This window comes from Artemia sp. Qi Xiang Cuo, chromosome 12 (assembly GCF_049724085.1).
Source record: "Artemia sp. Qi Xiang Cuo chromosome 12, ASM4972408v1, whole genome shotgun sequence".
In the NCBI taxonomy this organism is placed as follows: domain Eukaryota; kingdom Metazoa; phylum Arthropoda; class Branchiopoda; order Anostraca; family Artemiidae; genus Artemia; species Artemia sp. Qi Xiang Cuo.
The window spans coordinates 61771461-61792331 of NC_142805.1; the positions used below are offsets into that span (position 1 = coordinate 61771461).

General features: G+C 35.4%; 1 protein-coding gene across 1 annotated transcript in view; it reads right to left on the bottom strand.

Moving 5' to 3' along the window:
* LOC148946375 (protein EFR3 homolog B-like) overlaps positions 1–20871 on the bottom strand; it is an 81477-nt gene that overhangs the window by 55705 nt on the left and 4901 nt on the right. The window contains exon 2 of the mRNA XM_089097682.1: positions 10598–10651. Coding sequence (XP_088953808.1) covers positions 10598–10610 — 13 coding nt within the window. The 5' untranslated portion in view covers positions 10611–10651. The remainder of the gene's footprint in view (positions 1–10597; positions 10652–20871) is intronic.

Below are 20871 nucleotides of genomic sequence, written 5' to 3' on the forward strand. Positions count from 1 at the left end.
TGGCCCTTTAGAATGTAGATTAATTTTTCTTGATAGCTCAAGCTTTTGGAATCTATTACTGAGACGAAAAAAAAATCAACAATTTTTAGAAATGAAGATATGGAGAGATACTTTACTATTTTTGCGATTTCAGGCGGATGGAAATTCCATCAAAATTAAGAAAAATAGTTAAATTATGCAAAAAATTTTGAAATTTTTGTGCTTTTGGGGGACGGGGTTACAGGTCTTAAAGCCCATCCTCCTACATAACTGTGTGACATATGTGATGCACTCAAACAAATAAATTTCAATGGAGACCAAATGTTGAACTTTAGGCAAAATATTTTGGGCTTAAAATTATTTTAGTACCTTAAACAACCCTAGACAACAATGGAACAAGTTAATACCAGGGTACAAAAGCAGGGACGTAGTTGCAAGGATGCAAGGATGACGTAGCTGAAGACCAAGGGGGTTAGTTATCCATGGGCGCAGCATCTGTTGGGGCACCATTTAGATAAACACGTTTTTGTGTTATTTAAATTCCCGTGTATTGAATGCAGAAAAGCGGAAAGTATCTTACGGGGTCCAGTAAGGACTTTCAGAGAGTGCTGGGGAGACCAGTTGACCTCGAGTTTTGAATTGTGGGAGGGCATAGAGGCGAATGAGAAGATACTATATATATTCGGGTTATCAATATAACATGCATGCAATATCTCAGGAACGGCTTAAGGATCGATTTGAAACTTTCAGGGAGTTGGGAGGGGGAAAAGGGACCTGATATTTGTGTATAAAGGGAGAAGATTAGAGAAACAGAAATTTGTTGTTTTCAATCTGTCAAGAAGTTTTGCAACTATAAACTCCAATTAAACTTAGATTGTATTCAGGTTAATCAGAGGACAGCATGCGTGCCCCGCAGTGGCGTATTTAAAGGGGGTCCCAGGCCTCTACCCCCTAAAAAAAAATCCAAATAATTTCTTATGCGTTTAATGTCTTGCTCTCAGCAGTCCCCTTTACTTTTTGTTTTATACTTAGATGATATATTGGAAGTGTTGCACAGCAAAAAATTCCTCCCCATTACATATCTTTTGCCTATCTGTGTAGGTTTAGATCCTACACTTTTAATATCTCTCTCACGTCTGTGGCCGAGAATTGTCATTCCCTCAATCACTCTATCCCTTAGCTTGAGTCTCCGGCAAGTCATATTTCATACTTATTGTCATTACGTTTGGTCATGTTGAAAGCTGTGTAAGCTTCGTTGCTAGTATTTGACTCGACATAACTCAGTGATATTTAAAAAAGAAGCTTAATGCATATTGACAGGTATCTTAATGACGAAACAAAACTTTCTAAAATCTCTTTATCAATTTTTTTTCAAAAGTATTGCATGATGGTGCTTAAGACTCCTACTGTTCCAGTTGTTGAGGCAAGGGAAAAAGGTAATCGGCTACTCTCATTCCAGGCAAAACCATTCCAGTCAAAGGGATTATTAACGAATGGCTTTTTTTATCCCAGATTTATACACCATTCTCATTTTTCACGTTTTTAATGCCCGAGAAAGATTAAATATTAAGAATTAAACAGATTAGCCCTATAACAGCATTGTATTGATGTTAATCATCCAGATCAGTTTCCTGTTGGGTGTAGATCTACAATCATTTTCAACTATGTTGACCAATATGAAAACTTCAACAACTGTTTAAATACCTTATTTTACTACAAATTCTAATAGAACAGTTTACTTATAAATCCTAACCGTAGTAATACTCTAACTTTCTTGAATACCTCAGAGAAGTTATGAAATACTTAAAGCTTTTTGTTGTTATAAAGCGGCCAGCGTAAGTCCATAACTCTATTGGAGAACCTATGCTGCACAGCAGAGTAGTTTTTTTTTTAAGAGAGTTTTTATTTACTTAGTAGTTTAAAAAAAATAATATATTGAACGTCTAAAAGGTCTTCTCTCCTCAAATACAAAAAACACAGAAAGGGTTTTTTAATTCCTTGGGAAAGATGGGGTGAAATGAGACGAATACAAGGATTAGAGTTACAGTGGTTGCTTTCTAACTACCATCTCTCTAACCTCATACCTCAAGCGGAAAAAAAACAGCTTGCACGATTGTTACTCGTTTTAATCTACAATAAGAGCCACGAAACTCTTGTTGAATAAGAGAAGAGGATTGTTGATGAGCCAAGGTATGCAAGAACAGATTGTTGGAAAACCATAGTTGCGCTTCTTGTCCCCTATCTTCTGAGGCCTTGGTTCATTCTTCCTTTTTTTTAACCAACCCCTTTCTCCTAAGGCCTGCAAAGAAAGGAGAATGGTGACACTGAGGTCAGTTCCCCTTTCTTCTCTTGGAATTAGCGTAATAACCAAATAAAATATGAAACATGACTGACAATTGTGCAACCGTGAAGACTATAAGAATTGAAACCCAATTTGGAATTTAATGTTATGAAATACAAATAAATTTCAATAAAACGGAAGAATATGAATTAGGTCGTTTTTGGTCATGGTCTGAGGAAAAATTCGCCAGAACTCCTGTGTTGAAAAACAGTCAAGTTAGCAGAAAGGGAAGAGGACATGGGAAAAGAACAGCTTGTTTTGTCGTCTGTTTCTATGGCGGTCATGGGCGTACGGAAGGGGGGGATCCCCCCTCTAGAACTTCAAATTTACACTAGATATGGCTGAAAAAGCACATGGTTGAAAAAGCAGTTGAAAAAAGGTAGATGGTTAAAAAAGCAGTTGATAAAAGGTAGATGGTTGAAAAAGTTGGAAATAAGCAGCCAAAACGACAGAATAAAAGTCAAACAAGAAGCAATTATCCATAATGTCTTGGATATATTTAGCTCTAATTTAAGAAGATTAATGCTGAAGCTTATTGATGATCTTTGGTGATTACTTATTAATAAAGATTTCATAGGTATGATAGAACTTGCTGGCTATGTAAGGTTTCGTGAACTGACAACAGACCTTCAGCTTCCTCCTCCCCACCCTTCATCACAGAACCAGCTGCCCGCCACCCCCTAGACAAGAAGATGCGTACGCCCATGATGGCGGTCATCAAATAGAAGAAAGCTTTTATTGCGTTCTAACGCTGCGAATGACTTAAATGACGTATGTCTTACACAGTAGATTATTGGACTTAGCTTAGAGTTTAGATTAGATATGAACAAATTATTTGGAATTGGCTTTAATTGAGGTAGTAGCATGTCCAGTCTGTACAGTCGCAGTCCAGACAGCTGAAAGTGATGGGAAACTTTCCTCAATACCAAGACACCAAAGTCTGTGATTCTTCTCTCCAGACACTTCTCTTTTTTGCAAAGACTTCGTCTTTTCCCCATATTAATTAAAAAAAAATTGCCGATAAAAAAGTTTCTCAAAGAAAAGTAAAGTCCATATTAAACTAAACCTCGTGTGATACAAATACATGTTATAAGTCAAACTCAAAATGAACAAGGATTTCTATTCAATAGAGAATGATACCAAAAACTTACAGAAAGAAAATAAACACTCATAGCGCAAAGAATACAACAAGCAATAACATAAATTAATTGATAGATGTTAAAGCAATTAATTTTTGTATTGAAATAGAATACAAATCTTAAGACGAAAACAAATATTCTGCTATTAGAGTATAAATGGAACTTAAAACGAACAGAAATTAAATAACAATTAATGCAAACAAACATACAATATTTATTAATGTAAACGAATAAATAAATCTTAAAACGAGTGAAACTGAAATTGAATATGCAAATCAAGTTTGAATCGAATAAAAATAACTACAAACAAGAGTCTTGAACAGTCTTGGAAAGTATAAACAAAATCAAATTGAATATTAGATATATAATGATATTAATTGTTGACAGATCCATCAGTTCAATATTTTTTTTCACTGTAATTTTTATTTTCATTTTCAATGCTGCAAGAACTGGAAAATAATAAATTTGTAATATACGAGTAATTTGTTTTTAATGAAGCACCAATGACGCAGAAGGCTTTAGGTTTTTACAGTTAAAGAAGGGGGCAGTATCCAAATTTTGCTTGTAGTGAAACAATATTTGTCTTGACCAATCTTGAAAAGAACTAATAAATTAAACTGAATATTTGATGCATAATGATATTAATTGCTGAAAGCTCATCAGTTCAAAATTTTTCTGTAATTTTAATATTTATCTTCAATATTAAGTACAAAAGAAAACATTTGTAATATAATTCATTTTCAGTAAAGCGCCAATGACGCAATAGTTTTAGGCTTCTGCAGTGAGACGATACCCAAACTCTTGTTTGTAGTTATTTTCATTCGATTCAAACTGATTTGCATATTCAATTTTTAAGATTTATTTATTCATTTACATTAAAATATATTGTATGTTTTGTTCGCATTGATTGTTATTTAATTTCTGTTCATTTTAAGTTTCATTTATACTTTAATAGCAAAATATTTGTTTTCGTTTTAAGCTTGATTTTCATATTCAATCTAAGCATTACTCGCTTTAAGATCTATTTATTCATTTATATTATTACTTGTTGTATGTTTTTTGCCATTATTGTTTATTTAGTTTCTGTTCGTTTTGGGTATTATTTATTCTTTAATAGTGATTTCTGGTGGTTTTGAGTTTGAATTTTAAAATGTATTTGTATATACTGAACTTAAGTTTAAAATTGCCTTTTACTTTTCTTTTGAAAACTTATTTTTGGGAGTTTTATTTAATTAATTTTTGTTCGTTTTTGATTGCAAAAAGTTTCAAGTTTTTTTGGCATGGGGGGAGGGGTGCTTACTGTCCGATTATTCTTGACTTTCAAAAACGGATCTAGAACTTTCAATTTAAATCGAATGAGGCTTTTTTCAAGGTCAATACGATTACCTCTTTGATAAAAACCTTATATATGAACAATAGACAGCTTGCATAACTTGTGGGCAGCGATTGACAACAATGAATGGATTGAAAAAATAGCTCCAATAAGGGGGTTTAGACCATTTCACTTGCTGACACAAAGGGATCACGACTGTTTGGAATTGACCTTAATATGAATTTGTGTGCCAAAGCAATTTTGCATCTATCACAGAGTATGTATTTTAACCTTATAATTGGATAATTACGATAGATTTCCTATGTGTTCTTCCCATACAAAACCCCTTCCCATAAGTTATAAACCCCCTTTAATAAGTTATGCCCCAGGGCATTACTTACAACACCAATCCCTGGGCCCTGGTGGGCTGTGTCGACACCGGAGTTTTTTGTTATCAGAACTTTGAACTATTTTAACAAAAATTCTATCTCAAAATTTTTATCTGATGCATTTAGGGCGTGGAGGAGGGAGAGGGGCTAATTGCCCTTCAATCTCTTTTGACTCTTAAAAAGTGAACAAGAACTTTCAATTTTCAATAAAATGAGCCCTCTCTAAAGTTTATACGAGCATCCCTTCCATAAGATATAATATGAAAGATTCGGAGAATCCTTAAATTACAACCCTTGCCCTAAGGACTTTGGGGGAGTTGTAATCCTAAAAGACCTAATTTCCAGAACTTAAAACTACATTTAATAAAAGGGCTGTCTTAAAATTTTGAATGGATGTGTTTGGGGAAAAGGTGGGCGTAATAGGGGGGTTAGTTGCCCTCAATCACTTCGACTATTACAAAGGGCAGTAGCCCTCGGAATTTCCAATCGAATGAGCCTTTTTTGAAGTTTCTACGACAACGCCTTCTATAAAAACCTTATTTGGCCCAAGGGCATAACTTAAAACCCTTGCCCTGAGGGTTGTAGGGGAATATCCTCCTCAAAACCATATTTTCTATCTAGAAATCAACTACGCTGAACTAAATGGCTATCTCAATATTTTGATTGGATGTGTTTGGGAGAATGATGGGCGTGGGGGGGGGGCTAGTCGCCCACCAATCACTTTTGACTATTAAAAAGAGCACTTGCCCTTTGAATTTCCAATTGAATGTGCCAGTTTTGAAGTTTCTACGACAACGCCTTCTATAAAAACCTTATATGCCCCCAGGGCATATCTTAAAATTCTTGCCTTGAGGGTTGTGAGAGAGTGTCCTCCTCAAAAAAATATTTTCTATCTGGAAATCAACTACACTGAACAAAATGGCTATCTCAAAAGTTTGATTCGATGTGTTTTGGGAAATGATGGGCGTGGGGGGGCTAGTTGCCCTCCAATCATTTTTGACTATTAAAAAGGGCACTATCCCTTTGAATTTTCAATCGAATGACCATTTTTTAAGTTTCTATGACAACGCCTTCAATAAAAACCTTATATGCCCCCAGGGCATAACTTAAAACCCTTGCCCTGAGAGTTGTGGGGGATAGTCCTCCTCAAAAACATGTTTTCTATCTGAAAATACACTACGCTGAACAAAATGGCTATCTCAAAATTTTGATTGGATGTATTTGGGGAAATGATGCTTGTGGGGGAAGGCAGTTAACCGCCAATCACTTTCGACGATTAAAAAGGGCACTATCCCTTTGAATTTTAAATCAAATGAACCTTTTTTGAAGTTTCTACGACAACACCTTCTATAAAAACCTTATATGCCCCCCAGGGCATAACTTAAAACCCTTGCCATGAGGGTTGTGTGGGAGCGTTCTCCTCACAAATATATTTTCTATCTGGAAATCAACAACGCTGAACAAAATGCCTATATCAAAATTTTGATTGGATGTGTTTGGGGAAATGATGGGCGTGGGGGGGGGGCTAGTGGCACGACAATCACTTTCGACTATTAAAAAGGGCACTAGCCCTTTAATTTCCAATCGAATGAGCCTGTTTGAAGTTTTTACGACAACGCCTTCTATAAAAACCTTATATGCCCCCAGGGCATAACTTAAAACCCTTGCGCTGAGGGTTTTGGGGGAGTGTCCTCCTCAAAAAATATATTTTATGTCTGGAAATCCTCTACGCTGAACTAAACGGCTATCTCATGATTTTGATTTGATGCGTTTGGGGAAAAGATCGGGGTGGGGGGGGGGGGGATAGTTACACTCCAATCACTTCGACAATTAAAAATGGACAATCTCTTAATTTTCAAACGAATGAGCATGTTTTGAAGTTTCTACGACAACGCCTTCTATACAAACCTTATATGCCCCCAGGGCATAACTTAAAACTCTTGCCCTGAGGGTTGTAGGAGAGTGTCCTCCTCAAAAAAATATTTTCTATCTGGAAATCAACTACACTGAACAAAATGGCTATCACAAAAGTTTGATTCAATGTGTTTTGGGAAATGGGGGGCGTGGGGGGGGGGCTAGTTGCCCTCCAATCATTTTTTACTATTAAAAAGGGCCCTATCCCTTTGAATTTCCAAACGAATGACCATTTTTGAAGTTTCTATGACAACGCCTTCAATAAAAACCTTATATGCCCCCAGGGCATAACTTAAAACCCTTGCCCTGAGGGTTGTGGGGGATAGTCCTCCTCAAAAACATGTTTTCTATCTGAAAATCAACTACCCTGAACAAAATGGCTATCACAAAATTTTGATTGGATGTGTTTGGGGGAATAATGCTTGTGGGGGGGGGGCAGTTAACCTCCAATCACTTTCGACTAATAAAAAGGGCACTATCCCTTTGAATTTCCAATCGAATGAACCTTTTTTGAAGTTTCTACGACAACGCCTTCTATAAAAAAACCTTATATGCCCCCCAGGGCATATCTTAAAACCCTTGCCCTGAAGGTTCTGTGGGAGCGTCCTCCTCAAAAACATATTTTCTATCTGGAAATCAACAACGCTGAACAAAAAGCCTATATCAAAATTTTGATGGGATGTGTTTGGGGAAATGATGGGCGTGGGGGGGGGGGCTAGTTGCACAACAATAACTTTCAACTATTAAAAAGGGCACTAGCCCTTTAATTTCCAATCGAATGAGCCTGTTTGAAGTTTTTACGACAACGCCTTCTATAAAGACCTTATATGCCCCCAGGACATAACTTAAAACCCTTGCGCTGAGGGTTTTGGGGGAGTATCCTCCTCAAAAATATATTTTCTGTCTGGAAATCAACTACGCTGAACAAAATGGCTATCTGAAAATTTTGATTGGATGTGTTTGGGGAAATGATGGGCGTGAGGGGGAAGGGGGTTAGTTACACTCCAATCACTTTCGACTATTAAAAAGGGCACAAGCCCTTTAATTTCCAATCGAATGAGCATGTTTTAAAGTTTCTAAGACAACGCCTTCTATAAAAACCTTATATGCCCCCAGGTCATAACTTAAAACCCTTGCCTTGTTGGGTTTAGGGAGGTGCCCTCCTCAAAAATATATTTTCTATCAGGAAATCAACTGGGCCGAACAAAATGTCTAAATATAAATATGGAGTGGATTTATTTGAAGGAATGAGGGGTGTGGGGGGGCTAGATACCCTCTAATCACTTTTGACTATTAAAAAGCCCTTTAATTTCCAATCGAATGAGCCTGTCTTGAAGTTTCTACGACAACGCCTTCTATAAAAACCTTATATGCCCCCAGGGCATAACTTAAAACCCTTGCCCTGAGGGTTTTGGGGGAGAGTCCTCGTCAAAAATATATTTTCTATCTGGAAATCAACTACGCTGAACAAAATGGCTATCTGAAAATTTTGATTGGATGTGCTTGGGTAAATGATGGGCGTGGGGGGGGGAGGGGGTTAGTTACACTCCAATCACTTTCGACTATTAAAAAGGGCACTAGCCCTTTAATTTCCAATCGATTGAGCCTGTTTTGAAGTTTCTACGACAACGCCTTCTTTAAAAAAAACCTTATATGCCCTCAGGGCATAACTTAAAACCCTTGCCCTGAAGGTTGTGGGGGAGTGTTCTCCTCAAAAATATATTTTCTATCTGGATATCAACTACGCTGAACAAAATGGCTATCTCAAAATTTTGATGGGATGGGTTTGGGGGACGGCGGGGCGTGGGGGGGGGGCTAGTTGCCCTCCAATCACTTTCGACTATTAAAAAGGGCACTAGAACTCTCGATTTCCAATCGAATGAGCCCCCTTTGAAGTTTCTACGACGACCCCTTCCGTATGAAGTTTTCCTCTGGGAAAAATAAGTAAATAATAATAATAATAAAACATTGGAGCCGTATGGCCTTTACTATAGGCAACGCTACAGCGTTCTCTCTGATCTCAAGCAGCTATGTGAAGAACTCGATATGAGATTTCTTAACCACCAAGCTATTACGTCTTAAATTCAACTTCTGTTCCCTTGTTTTATTGTTGATGCCATATTAGCCGAGGTTGTGACGAAGCTGCAAAGATTTAACCAGTTCTTTTCCTCTGAGACTAACCTCCTTGCTGAGTTAACTGTCTGGCAAGCCAAATTGAGGTCTATAGGCGAGTCTCACCATCCCAATAAAGTTTCTGAAACTCTTGCTGCGTGCAACAACTCTCCTTTTCCGACTGTTCAGTCAATCTTTATTGTATTCTCCCTGTTACCATGACAAGTGTTCGTTAGGCTCACTAAAGCAGCTTGAAACATACTTCTGAGGGCGGCCCTTGTGATATATTCATTTGAAAACTTCGATATATTCGGGTCAAAATATTCACTTGAGGTTTGAGCAAGTTTCACAGTCTTAAAAAACAAAATTCCCTAACATTATTATTATCTATTGAAAACCCGTCTTAATACAAAAAGAAAGTGACAGAGCACTACAAAGAAAAAAAAAGTAAAATAACACTATACAGCTATGACGACGTAACTAGAGTTGAAGAAGTTGGCTCCAAGCATGTCTTGAAATCTTTTGGTTGTATTTTTTCATAAGTTTAGCAGCGGCTATAGCAGGATCTGATATGCAAAGACTATTGATGAGCTTTGAAATGAATGTCCAGATTGGATATCACAGTAGGTATTTTACGAAACGGAAGAAAGTGGAGCAGATTTTCAATTTATCAGCATTAGTAAGAATCTTCCAGAAGGGTGGATGCAATGTAGAGGATCTGCAACCCTAAATCCACTAAACGAAGACACAAAATGTTAAAAAGAAATAGTTTGCAAAAATTTGTGACAAAAGAATGCTAGAAAAAAATATTTTTCTTCAATTGGTTTGAAACTGTTTCTCTCTCTCTTTCTTTCTGTCATTATATATATACATATATATATATATATATATATATATATATATATATATATATATATATATATATATATATATATATATATATATATATATATATATATATATATATATATATATATATATATATATATATATATATATATATATATATATATATATATATATATATATATATATATATATATATATATATATATATATATATATATATATATATATATATATATATATATATATATATATATATATATATATATATTGTATATATATATATATATATATATATATATATATATATATATATATATATATCTCTTTCTCTCTCTATTTCTCTCTCTTTCTCTCTTTCTCTCTCTCTCTCTCTCTCTCTCTCTCTCTCTCTCTCTCTCTCTCTCTCTCTCTCTCTCTCTCTCTCTCTCTCTCTCTCTCTCTCTCTCTCTCTCTCTCTCTCTCTCTCTCTCTCTCTCTCTCTCTCTCTCTCTCTCTCTCTCTCTCTCTCTCTAGTTAATGTTGCATCTAGATTTCTAGGAAGACAAAAGTAGAAAATACTTACAGTGAAAAGGCATTGTGGTGATTATCTTGATTACTTCATTGAGTGTACATCATCCTAGTAAAAAAATACATAATAATAAATACAAGTGAATAACGACATGCTGGAATGTAAAACAGCATCAAGTAGAATCTCATCGAACTATAATACCTCCCTGGACCCATGTTAGGTCTATTCATAATAAAAAAATTGCAATTTTTGACCATTTACCACATTGGAGTAGGGTTGTCACTTTCACGTTGTCACATAAACAACTCTAATTAGTTAAATATTAGAATCATTTTAACATATAGAAATTACAACATAAATGCTCTGTTGATTTACAAGGACAAATATGCTTTCAAAGGAAAACTACATTTTCTTAAGCTGGTTGATGCCATTTGTCGTAAGCAAATTTTTTCTGTTTTTCAAACACTTCTTTTTTTCAACTTGGTGTGCTACTACCAAAAAACGAAAAAAACTGCTCCAACCTCCACTTTTGTTAAAAACTGAATTATCAAGTTTTCCTAATTTTTGAAGATATTCACAACAGTTACCACTAGACAATTTGTTTTTGGTCATTCTCACTGTACCTGGTACTATGAGCCCCCTAAAGGCTAGAGCATCATTAGTGTTTTACTGAAAACGAAAAGCATTTCAAACAGTACGTTTTTTTTATTCATAATTTCAACAACAAAACGTGAAAAAACAAATGAAGCTTATAGCAATGATAAAACACCAATTTTAGACTTTTTAATTTTAATTTGCAACACGGGTTTTTTGAAAATTTTAATTTGCAACACGGGTTTATAATTTTACAAGGACACTTTTTTTCCCAATTTTGGTCTTTTCATCCAATTTTTATTTAAAAATATAAAAAAGTTTATGCCCAAATAAAACCTTTAATGAATCATTAGAGAATTTTCATACAATATCTTTAGGAAGCTTAAGTAGTATTTTAGATAGGGATATCAGTTTCTGCTTATTATATTTTAACATCAAACTCTACTTTTTTTTTTAATTCTCTTTGGGATTTTTTTTTTTTAATTTCAAATTACATTAAAATTACAAAGAAGTAGTTTAATTGTACTTCCAAAATCTAGATAAAAAAAAGAGTACAAAAATTAAGAAAAAAAAAATTGTTCCATGGTTTTTGTAAACCTGTTTTCTAGGCTTTGGGAAGAAAAGTCAGGAACTTGGAGACATCTGCCTAGGGCATAATTTATGGTCTGAATCCATTCCTAAAAGTCTGAATTCAAGTTATATATTGTTCAAGATGACAAAGAGACAATTGTTTACTACAGAGGTTGCCTGAAAAGTTCCAGGCCTAACAAAAAAAGAAGAACCAATTTTTGTATCAAGTTTGTCTTATTACTCAACATAATCTTCAGAAATGCTTATAAATTCCTCATATTGATATTCTGTTTAGTTAAATAATCTTTATAATATGATTTTCTGGGCCTCTCAGAGTAGCTATTATGTCAAAAATTATTTCCCAGTTGCTCAGAAATCTTTTTCTTCTGCCCAGATAAGTTTTTAGGTTCGGAAGTATATAATAGCCACTAAATCAGCTGAAGAAGGTGGATAAGCACTCAACTTTAAGTTTAATTAGTGAAATGTTGTCATTGCAATGATTAACAAGTATACTGGCTGGAGCTTTATCATGATAAAACAAGATTTTTTAACCAGATGAGGTTGTTTTTTCTTTAATTAATGGCTTGATGCTGACACCCATCTTTAGTTTCCCAACTTAAATCTTTTGCACCCAAAAACAAGTTTACCATAACCATGTCAGCTGATAAAATTGACCTTGCTTATTTTGGAGCAGGTTCATCTAGTGCAAGCATACCTCTGAGAAGCATAGTTTTGGATCCAATACTAATATGTACAGATTTGATTGGATTAATTGGATTTTTGATTGGATTAATTGGATTTTTATGCTACAGCACTGAATTCTTATGAAACATTTTTGTTTATTAAAAATATATTTGTTTTTACTTATATAACTTTAATACATCAAATAATATTAACATTTTGATTACTAAATATCAGTATATGTATATTAAACTGACAATGCACTTTGATTTGTATTTTTTTAGTAAAGCACAATTTATTTTCTGGCCTTGGGAAGGCATAGGGGTTTTGAGCCCAACTTATGTTAATTTCTGCTCGTTTTGTACGTGGCTTGGTTATCTATTGTACTTTCGGTCCGTGTCGGGTTTCACTTGCATGTCAACGCTGATTTGTGGTAGTTTCATGCTTGGTGGATTATATGATTTCATAAATGCCCATTTTTTGTTTAATGGAGTTCCTTACTGTTCTTTGACAAACTTATACCGCGAAGAAAGTTTTTTTTTAATTAATTTCTTCCCGTTCCATGCTGATATTTTCTTCTCGTAAAAAAAAAAAATAATACTTTAATCCTTTTCGTTTCTTAAGACTTTATAGCTTGGCCTGCTATTTGTATGCTGGAGAAACATTTTCAGCAATTTTTAAAAGCATACACCCTTTTAAAAATCTGGACACAAATATTACTGTTTAATTTAGTTTCATAACTCCTCTAGTTGACCTGTAATGGAAAACTTGATATCATTCGCAAAAAAATCTGTTTACTTTCTTTGATAGCTTGGATACGCTTACGCTATTTGGATTTGGTTAAATTTTAAGAGTAGAAGTAGCCCCGAGCGTTTGAACATAATACCCTCAGTCGTTCTTGGGATACTGCTGAGATGCCTTATTGGGAATTAGCATTATAACAGTGCATTTTAATTTAATCTTAAGTCAACATTTAGTTTTTAAACATATAAAAATTGGATTTGAGGAAGACTAAAATCTATTCTATAAATCATATACAACAACTTTCTATATAAACCTTATATGCCCCCAGGGCATAATTTAAAACCCTTGCACTGAGGGCTCTGAGGGGGTTATCATCCTTAAATACCTAATTTCAAGAACTTTCAACTACGGTACGTTGAACAAAATGGATGTCTCAAAATGTTGAGTGGATGTGTTTGTGACAGTGATGGGGGTGAGAGGGACTTTTGTCGCTGTCCAATCAATTCAAACAATTGAAAAATGTACTATCCTTTTTAATTTCCAATGGAATGAGCCCTTTGGAAGTCTCTACGACAACGCTTTCAATAAAAACTTTATATGCCCCCAGGGCATATCTTACAACCCCTGCCCTGAGGACTGTGGGGGGAGGGGTTGTCATCCTTAAAGACCTAATTTCCAAAACTTTTAATTACGTTGAATAAAATGGTTATCTAAAAATTTTGAGTGGATGTGTTTTGGGAAAAGGTGGGCGAGAGAGGGGGGTTAGTTGCCCACAAATCACTTTTGACTATTAAAAAGGGTACTAGTCCTTTTAATTTCAAATCGAATGAGCCCTTTTTCAAGTTTCCACAACAAAGATTTCAATAAAAACCTTATATGCCCCCAGGGCATAACTTATAATCCTTGCCCTGAGGGTTGTGGGTGAGTGTCCTCCTTAAAAATTTGTTTTCTATCTGGAAATCAACTACCCTGAACAAAATGGCTATCTCAGAAGTTTTTATTGGATGTGTTTGGGGGAATGATGGGTGTGTGGGGGGGAGGGGGTGGCTAGTTGCCCTCCAATCACTTTTGACTATTAAAAAGGGCACTAGCCCTTTGAATTTCCAGTCGAATGAGCTTTTATTGAAGTTTCTACGACAACGCCTTCTTTAAAAACCTCCAATCACTTTCGACTATTAAAAAGGGTACTAGCGGTTTGAATTTCCAATCGAATGAGCCTGTTTTAAAGTTTCTACAACAACTCTTTCTATAAAAACTTCATATTCCCCCAGGGCATAACACAAAATCCTTGCCCTGAGGGTTGTTGGGGGGTGTCCTGATCGAAAACATATGTTATATCTGGAAATCAACTACGCTGAACAAAATAGATATCTAAAAATTTTGATTGGATGTATTTGGGGGAATGATGGGCGTGGGGGGGGCTAGTTGCCCTCCAAACACTTTCCACTATTAAGAAGGGAACTAGCCATTTGAATTTCCAATCGAATGAGCCTGTTTTGAAGTTTCTACGACAACATCTTCTTATAAATTCTTATATGCCCCCAGGGCATAACTTAAAACCCTTGCCCTGAGGGTTGTGGGGGAGTGTCCTCATCGAAAACATATTTTCTATTTGGAAATCAACTACGCTGAACAAAATGGCTATCTCTAAATTTTGATTGGATGTGTTGGGAGAATGATGGGCGCGGGGGGGGGGGCTAGTTGCACTCCAATCACTTTCGACTATTAAAACGGGCACTAGCCCTTTGAATTTCCAATCTAATGAGCCTTTTTTGAAGTTTCTACGACAATGCCTTCTATAAAAACCTTATATGCCCCCAGGGCATAACTTAAAACCCTTGCCCCAAGGGTTGTGGGGGAGTGTCCTCCTCAAAAAGATATTTTCTATCTGGAAATCAACAAAGCTGAACAAAATGGCTATATCAAAAGTTTGTTTGGATGTGTTTTGGGGAAGGCGGGGCGTGAGGGGGGGGGGCTAGTTGCCCTCCAATCACTTTCGACTATTAAAAAATGCACTAGCCCTTTGAATTTCCAATCGAATGAGCCTTTTTTGAAGTTTCTACAACAACGCCTTCTATAAAACCTTATGTGCCCCCAGGGCATAAGTTAAAACCCTTGCCCTGAGGGTTGTGGGTGAGTGTCCTCCGCAAAAAGATATTTTCTATCTGAAAATCAACTATGTTGAAAAAAATGGCTATCTCAAAATTTTGATTGGATGCATTTGGGGGAATGATGGGCGTGGGGGGGGGGGGGCTAGTTGCCCTCCAATCACTTTCGACTATTAAAAAGGGCACTAGCCCTTTGAATTTCCAATCGAATGAGCCTTTTTTGAAGTTTCTACGACAACGCTTTCTATATAAACCTTATATGCCCTCAGGGCATAACTTAAAGTCATTGTCCCTTGGATTTTTGGGGAGCGTCTTCCTCAAAAAGAAAATTTATATATGTAAATCAACTATGCTGAACAAAATGGCTAACTCAAAATTTTGATGAATGTGTTTGGGGGAATGATGGGCGTGAGGGGGGGGGGGCTAGTTGCCCTTCAATCACTTTCGACTATTAAAAAGGGCACTAACCACTCCAATTTCCAATTGAATGAGCCCTTTTCGAACTTTCTACAACAACTCCTTTGATACAAAGTGCCCTGGTATGGAGAAAAAACTAAAAAACAACACATTGTGCCCACATTGTTCTTTACTTAGGCAGCGCTAGCGCGCTGCCTATGAACCTACAGATAACAGCAGCAGAAATTTTTGAAAGGGTTATTTCTAGGACACAAATCAAATATGGATAAAAAAAAATATGCAACCTGAATTCTAAATACAATAACTCCAATCCTTTATTGCTATTGCATCCCAACCCCCTCCCAATTGGGCCAGATTTAGCCCTGGGTTATATGCAAAATTTGCTATGAACCTACGTATTGATAAGAAACAAACACCAAAATAATGTAAAAAACACAGAATTAGCAAAGTTTTGTATGTAGCCCAGGGCTATTTTGGCCCCATCAGAAAGAGCCAAGAAACAGTTTGTATCAGTACTGATAACTATATTTAGAAAGAACATTGAATGGAGAATCTAATAGTTGGATAAATCAGAAAATCTAATATTGAGGTAAGTCTGACATAAATCCTGAATTTTTGTATGATCTTTTGAATCTGTTGAAGGCTTCAATCTTTTCCTCCTTATCAACAGAAGTAGGTAACAATGCCATCAAATTCTGTTAAAGTAGCAAGCCTTCTAGTCAAGTTTTGAAAGTTGTTTGAATGGTATCAAACAGTTCATGGTAACAAACTGTAAGTAAGGAGCGACCCAGCTCAATGGTAACCGAAACTGTTGAAAACGGAATTTTGATACCAATAGATACATCCAAAGAACCAGATTTTAATGCTGATTTCAAATATATAAGTTTAGTCCTACCTATCAAATATATTAGTCCTACCTATCAAAAGTTACGCACCTGAGAAAATTTGGCTGATTTTAAAAAAAAGGGGAAAGACCCCCTAAAAGTTATAGAACCTGAATGAAAATCACACCATCATATTCAGCGTATCAGAGAACCCTGCTGCGGAGGTTTCAAGCTCCTATCTACAAAAATGTGGAATTTTGCATTTTTTGCCAGAAGAAAGATCATGGATGCGTGTTTATTCGTTTTTTCTTTTTCCCAGGGGTGATCGTATCGACCCAGTGGTCCTAGAATATCGTGAGAGGGCTCATTCGAACGGAAATTAAAAGTTCTAGTGCCCTTTTTAAGTGACCAAAAAAAATGGAGGGCAAACTAGGCCCCCTCCCACGCTCATTTTTTTCCCAAAGTCACCCGATCAAAATTTTGTGATAGCCATCTTGTTCAGCATGGTCGAAAATATGATAAATATGTCTTTTAGGATGACTTAATCCCCCGAAGTCCCCGGGGGGAGGGCTGAAAGTTATAAACGTTACCCAATGTTAACATATAGTATTGGTTATTGGGAAGTACACAGACGTTTTCAGAGGGTATTTTTTCTGGTAGGGGGGGGGAGGGGGTTGGGGGTTATGTAGGAGGATCTTACCATGAAGGAAGTTTTCATTGGAGAAGAGACATTGTTATGAAGGGGGCGCCGGATTTCCCAGCATTATTTAAATAAAGATCAGGAATTATATATAAAAAAAACAAGTTTTCCAACTGAAAATAAAGAGTAACATCAAAACTTAAAACGAACAGAAAATATTACGTGTATGATTGGGTTCACCCCCTAGTCAATGCAATATACAGGACGTTATATATTATAATATTAATATAATACCTCGCTCTTTAAGCCAAAGATTTTTTAGTAATTTCATAAGAGCTATTTATTCTAAATAACGGCCTTTGTGATTAAGGGGTCATTTTTAAAGAATTGGACCAAAATTCAAACTTTAGCTTAAAGAGAGAGGTATTGACTAGGGAGCGAGCCTCCTAATATACGCATTAAAAATATATGAATATAGAAGTTCGTTACGTAAGTTAATTCGTAAGTTACGTATATTTATTAATAATAAAAACGTTTGTAAATAAAATTAAACAAGTTTCGAGAAAGCCATTTAACCAAATAAAAGTAGAATTAATAGGCAAATTTTGATTTAATTATTCATGTACGGTGAGCCAAAATCATAACCTGTATTAATTCAAAAACGTTCAAAAACTAAATAACAAAAACAAGTTTTTCTAACTGAAAGTAAGGAGCGACATTAAAACTTAAAACGAAAAGAAATTATTCCGTATATGAAATGGGATGTCCCCTCCTCAACGCCTCGCTCTTTACGCTAAAGTTTTACTTTCTCACAACTCTATTTTTGTTAAACAATAAAAAACTTTAGCGTAAAGAGCGAGGCGTTGAGGAGGGGACAGCCCCTTTCATATACGGAATAATTTCTGTTCGTTTTAAGCTTTAACGTCATTCCTTACTTTCAGTTAAAAAAACTCGTTTTTTTATTTAATTTTATTCAAGAATACATATAACTTAGCTTGCTTTACCATGTGCAGAATATAAGGTAAATCAGATAGAGAATATATTTTTTTATATTTTCTATATACTAGAAGAGCATGGATGTTTTCCAAATTCTTATTGAAAAATTAGTCAGTATTTTCACAAAAGAGATAAGAGTCATGTCAAACTTATCCCCAAAGAAGCACGTCTGGGGAAAGTCTGACATGTGAATAAAAGCCCAACATTTGAGAAGAACTCCTTGCCAGGGATGTCTGGCAAGACTGCTGGACTTAACCTGCAACATGTTGCAATGTTGCAACATTAGTGCTGGACTTAACCTGCAACATACCACCAACATTTTTAAATACTTTTATTGCAGAGTACTTGTATTTATCTAGGTAAAGGAAAAAGTAAACAATCTTAGATACTTGAACACCAATTAGCCAAAAAGAGCAAATATACTCATGGTTGCCTTGAACTGCTTTTGAGGTTTCTACAACACCGCTCTCTATGAAAACCTTATATGCCCCAGGGGCATAACTTAAAATCTTTGCCCTGGGGGCTGTGGGGGGGGGGAGTTGGCAATTTTGGTTAGGGTGTGTGACATTTTCTAAACCTTTGGGCCAAATTTCCAGACTTAATGGGAAGCTATTTGAATTTTTCAATATCAGTACCTCAGAATATGTACTTACCTGAACATATATGATATTTAAAAAATTGAAAATATTATTATATCTACATTATAGAAAGATGTACTAGTTTTGTTACTAGGGCTGTTCTTTTGCTCTAAGATCTAACATCTGAGATCTCACATCTTTGTGCAAAGATTTCTGTTCTTTTATTCATCTTTGTTCTAAGATCTTATAGCTCACAGATGTAAGTGTGAAGGATGCCATTTTTCTGCTACATAGAACAATGATGAAAGAACTTGCTGATGAGACTGCTGATCAGAGCAGAATGATGAAAGATGTTTGCAAAAGAATGCCATAAGATGTAAGATCTTAGTGCCAAGATTTCACTTTTAAGCATTCTTTGTCAAAAGATCTAAGATATTAGCACAAAGATGAGTAAAAGAACAGACCTACTATTAGTCAAATGAGGTTTTTTGGCAACCAATCAAAATCTTTAGATAAATCCTTCTTGACTCAATCAAGCAGCCAAATCTATTACCAGTTTCAAGAATCAAAAATAGAAGAAAATTGCAATAGAGGCAGAAATAATTAATCAAAAGAAAACCTAGAGGTTCTTCAGAGGGGGGGGAATCTGAAAGCCAAAGGGAAAGGAGAGAAGAAAAGCTCAGAATGCAAAGATGTGAAACTGAGCAAAAAGGATTTTCACAAAAGGAAAACAAATAAATTTGGCTGGAGGCAAATCCAACATCAGCCTTTAGCTTGGTTCTGATGAGGACAATCAGAGTATTCAAAATGCTACTCAAGAAAATGACAGTGATTGCAAGTTCAGGCACAGAAAGCAAAAGATTAGTCTCAAGTTAAACAACTACTACATAGTTAGATCGGATGCCAGGCGGGATGCATAAGGTTGTTAAAAAAAGGGTTCTAGACTTTTCTCACAAGTAAAAAGTTAAGTTTCACTGTCTGAGACTTGCCATTTACTCATTCAGTTGGCCAAAGAAGGGTGATATTTTTGCAATGCCTGCAAAAATAATTTTTGCAGGATCAGACAAGCTAGTGGGAGTTGTTTTCTGCTCAAACATTTACAACAGTTCTGTGTCGTTTTTTATATGAACTCAAGCCTTAATTGTTGTGATACGTTTTTTTTTCTTTTTTTCATAAAACCAGTTAATTTACTTTCAGTGATTTGTGCACCTGGGTCAAGATCCTTGTAATAATTGTCTATAGGGTAAGTCTGATCATAGATACATAAAGAGTGTAGTACCAAATTGTAGATTTTGTTCTTCAGACTATACAACACCTCACCTTTAGCTGCTATAATACTGCAAAGTCAGCAAAGAGAACAAGAAATAAGTTTTCAAGACTAAAAATAAAGCCTGACAGAAGTGAGCTATTTAATATCAAGCTGTCTGGAAATGAACAAAGAACAATATTCCAGGAGATTATTTCTTTATTAATGTGCAATAAAGTAGTTGAGCATGGTTCACATGACCTGAAACCTGCTTCAGTTTTGTTAATTGCAACCTTAAGTGGAAGGAAGAAGAACAATATTTGAAATAAATAAACCAACAAAAAAAAATTATGAGGCTAAAATGAGACTGTTTTTAGACTCCAAGTGCTGTTTTGTCAAAGAAAAAGAAGAAACAAAGCCGCCAGTAATTTTGCTCACTTCTTCAGCTTGCCATCCTAAAGTTACAGAAAATTTTTCTGTTCAGAAGCCACACACTTTAAAACAATGGAAACAGCAGAATTGAAAAAATGGTGGAATGATAAGAGTTTATTAGTATTTAAGTTCATCAGATTTCAGTATGATAAATTGATGCTAGTCTATAGAGTATAGGACTTGGAAATAATTCATTTAGTATGTGTTTAACTATATTTTTTAACCTATTTCTCAAGCTAAAAATAACAAACAAGATATCACTCTTAAGCATTCATTTAAGGGCTCAGAGTTGAATTTGCAATAAAAACAATTATTATTATTGGAAGGAGCATAAAAACATCAACTGAGAGGTTTTTCACCTTATTCCTAGCTAAGTAATGGAAAAAAAACCTCCAAATTTACTGAAGTTTATCAATATTGACAAGTTGTGGCTGTTTGGAAGGAAACATTAAAAAACCAAATGAGTGGTACCATTATGGTTGCTTTTCTGACAATCCA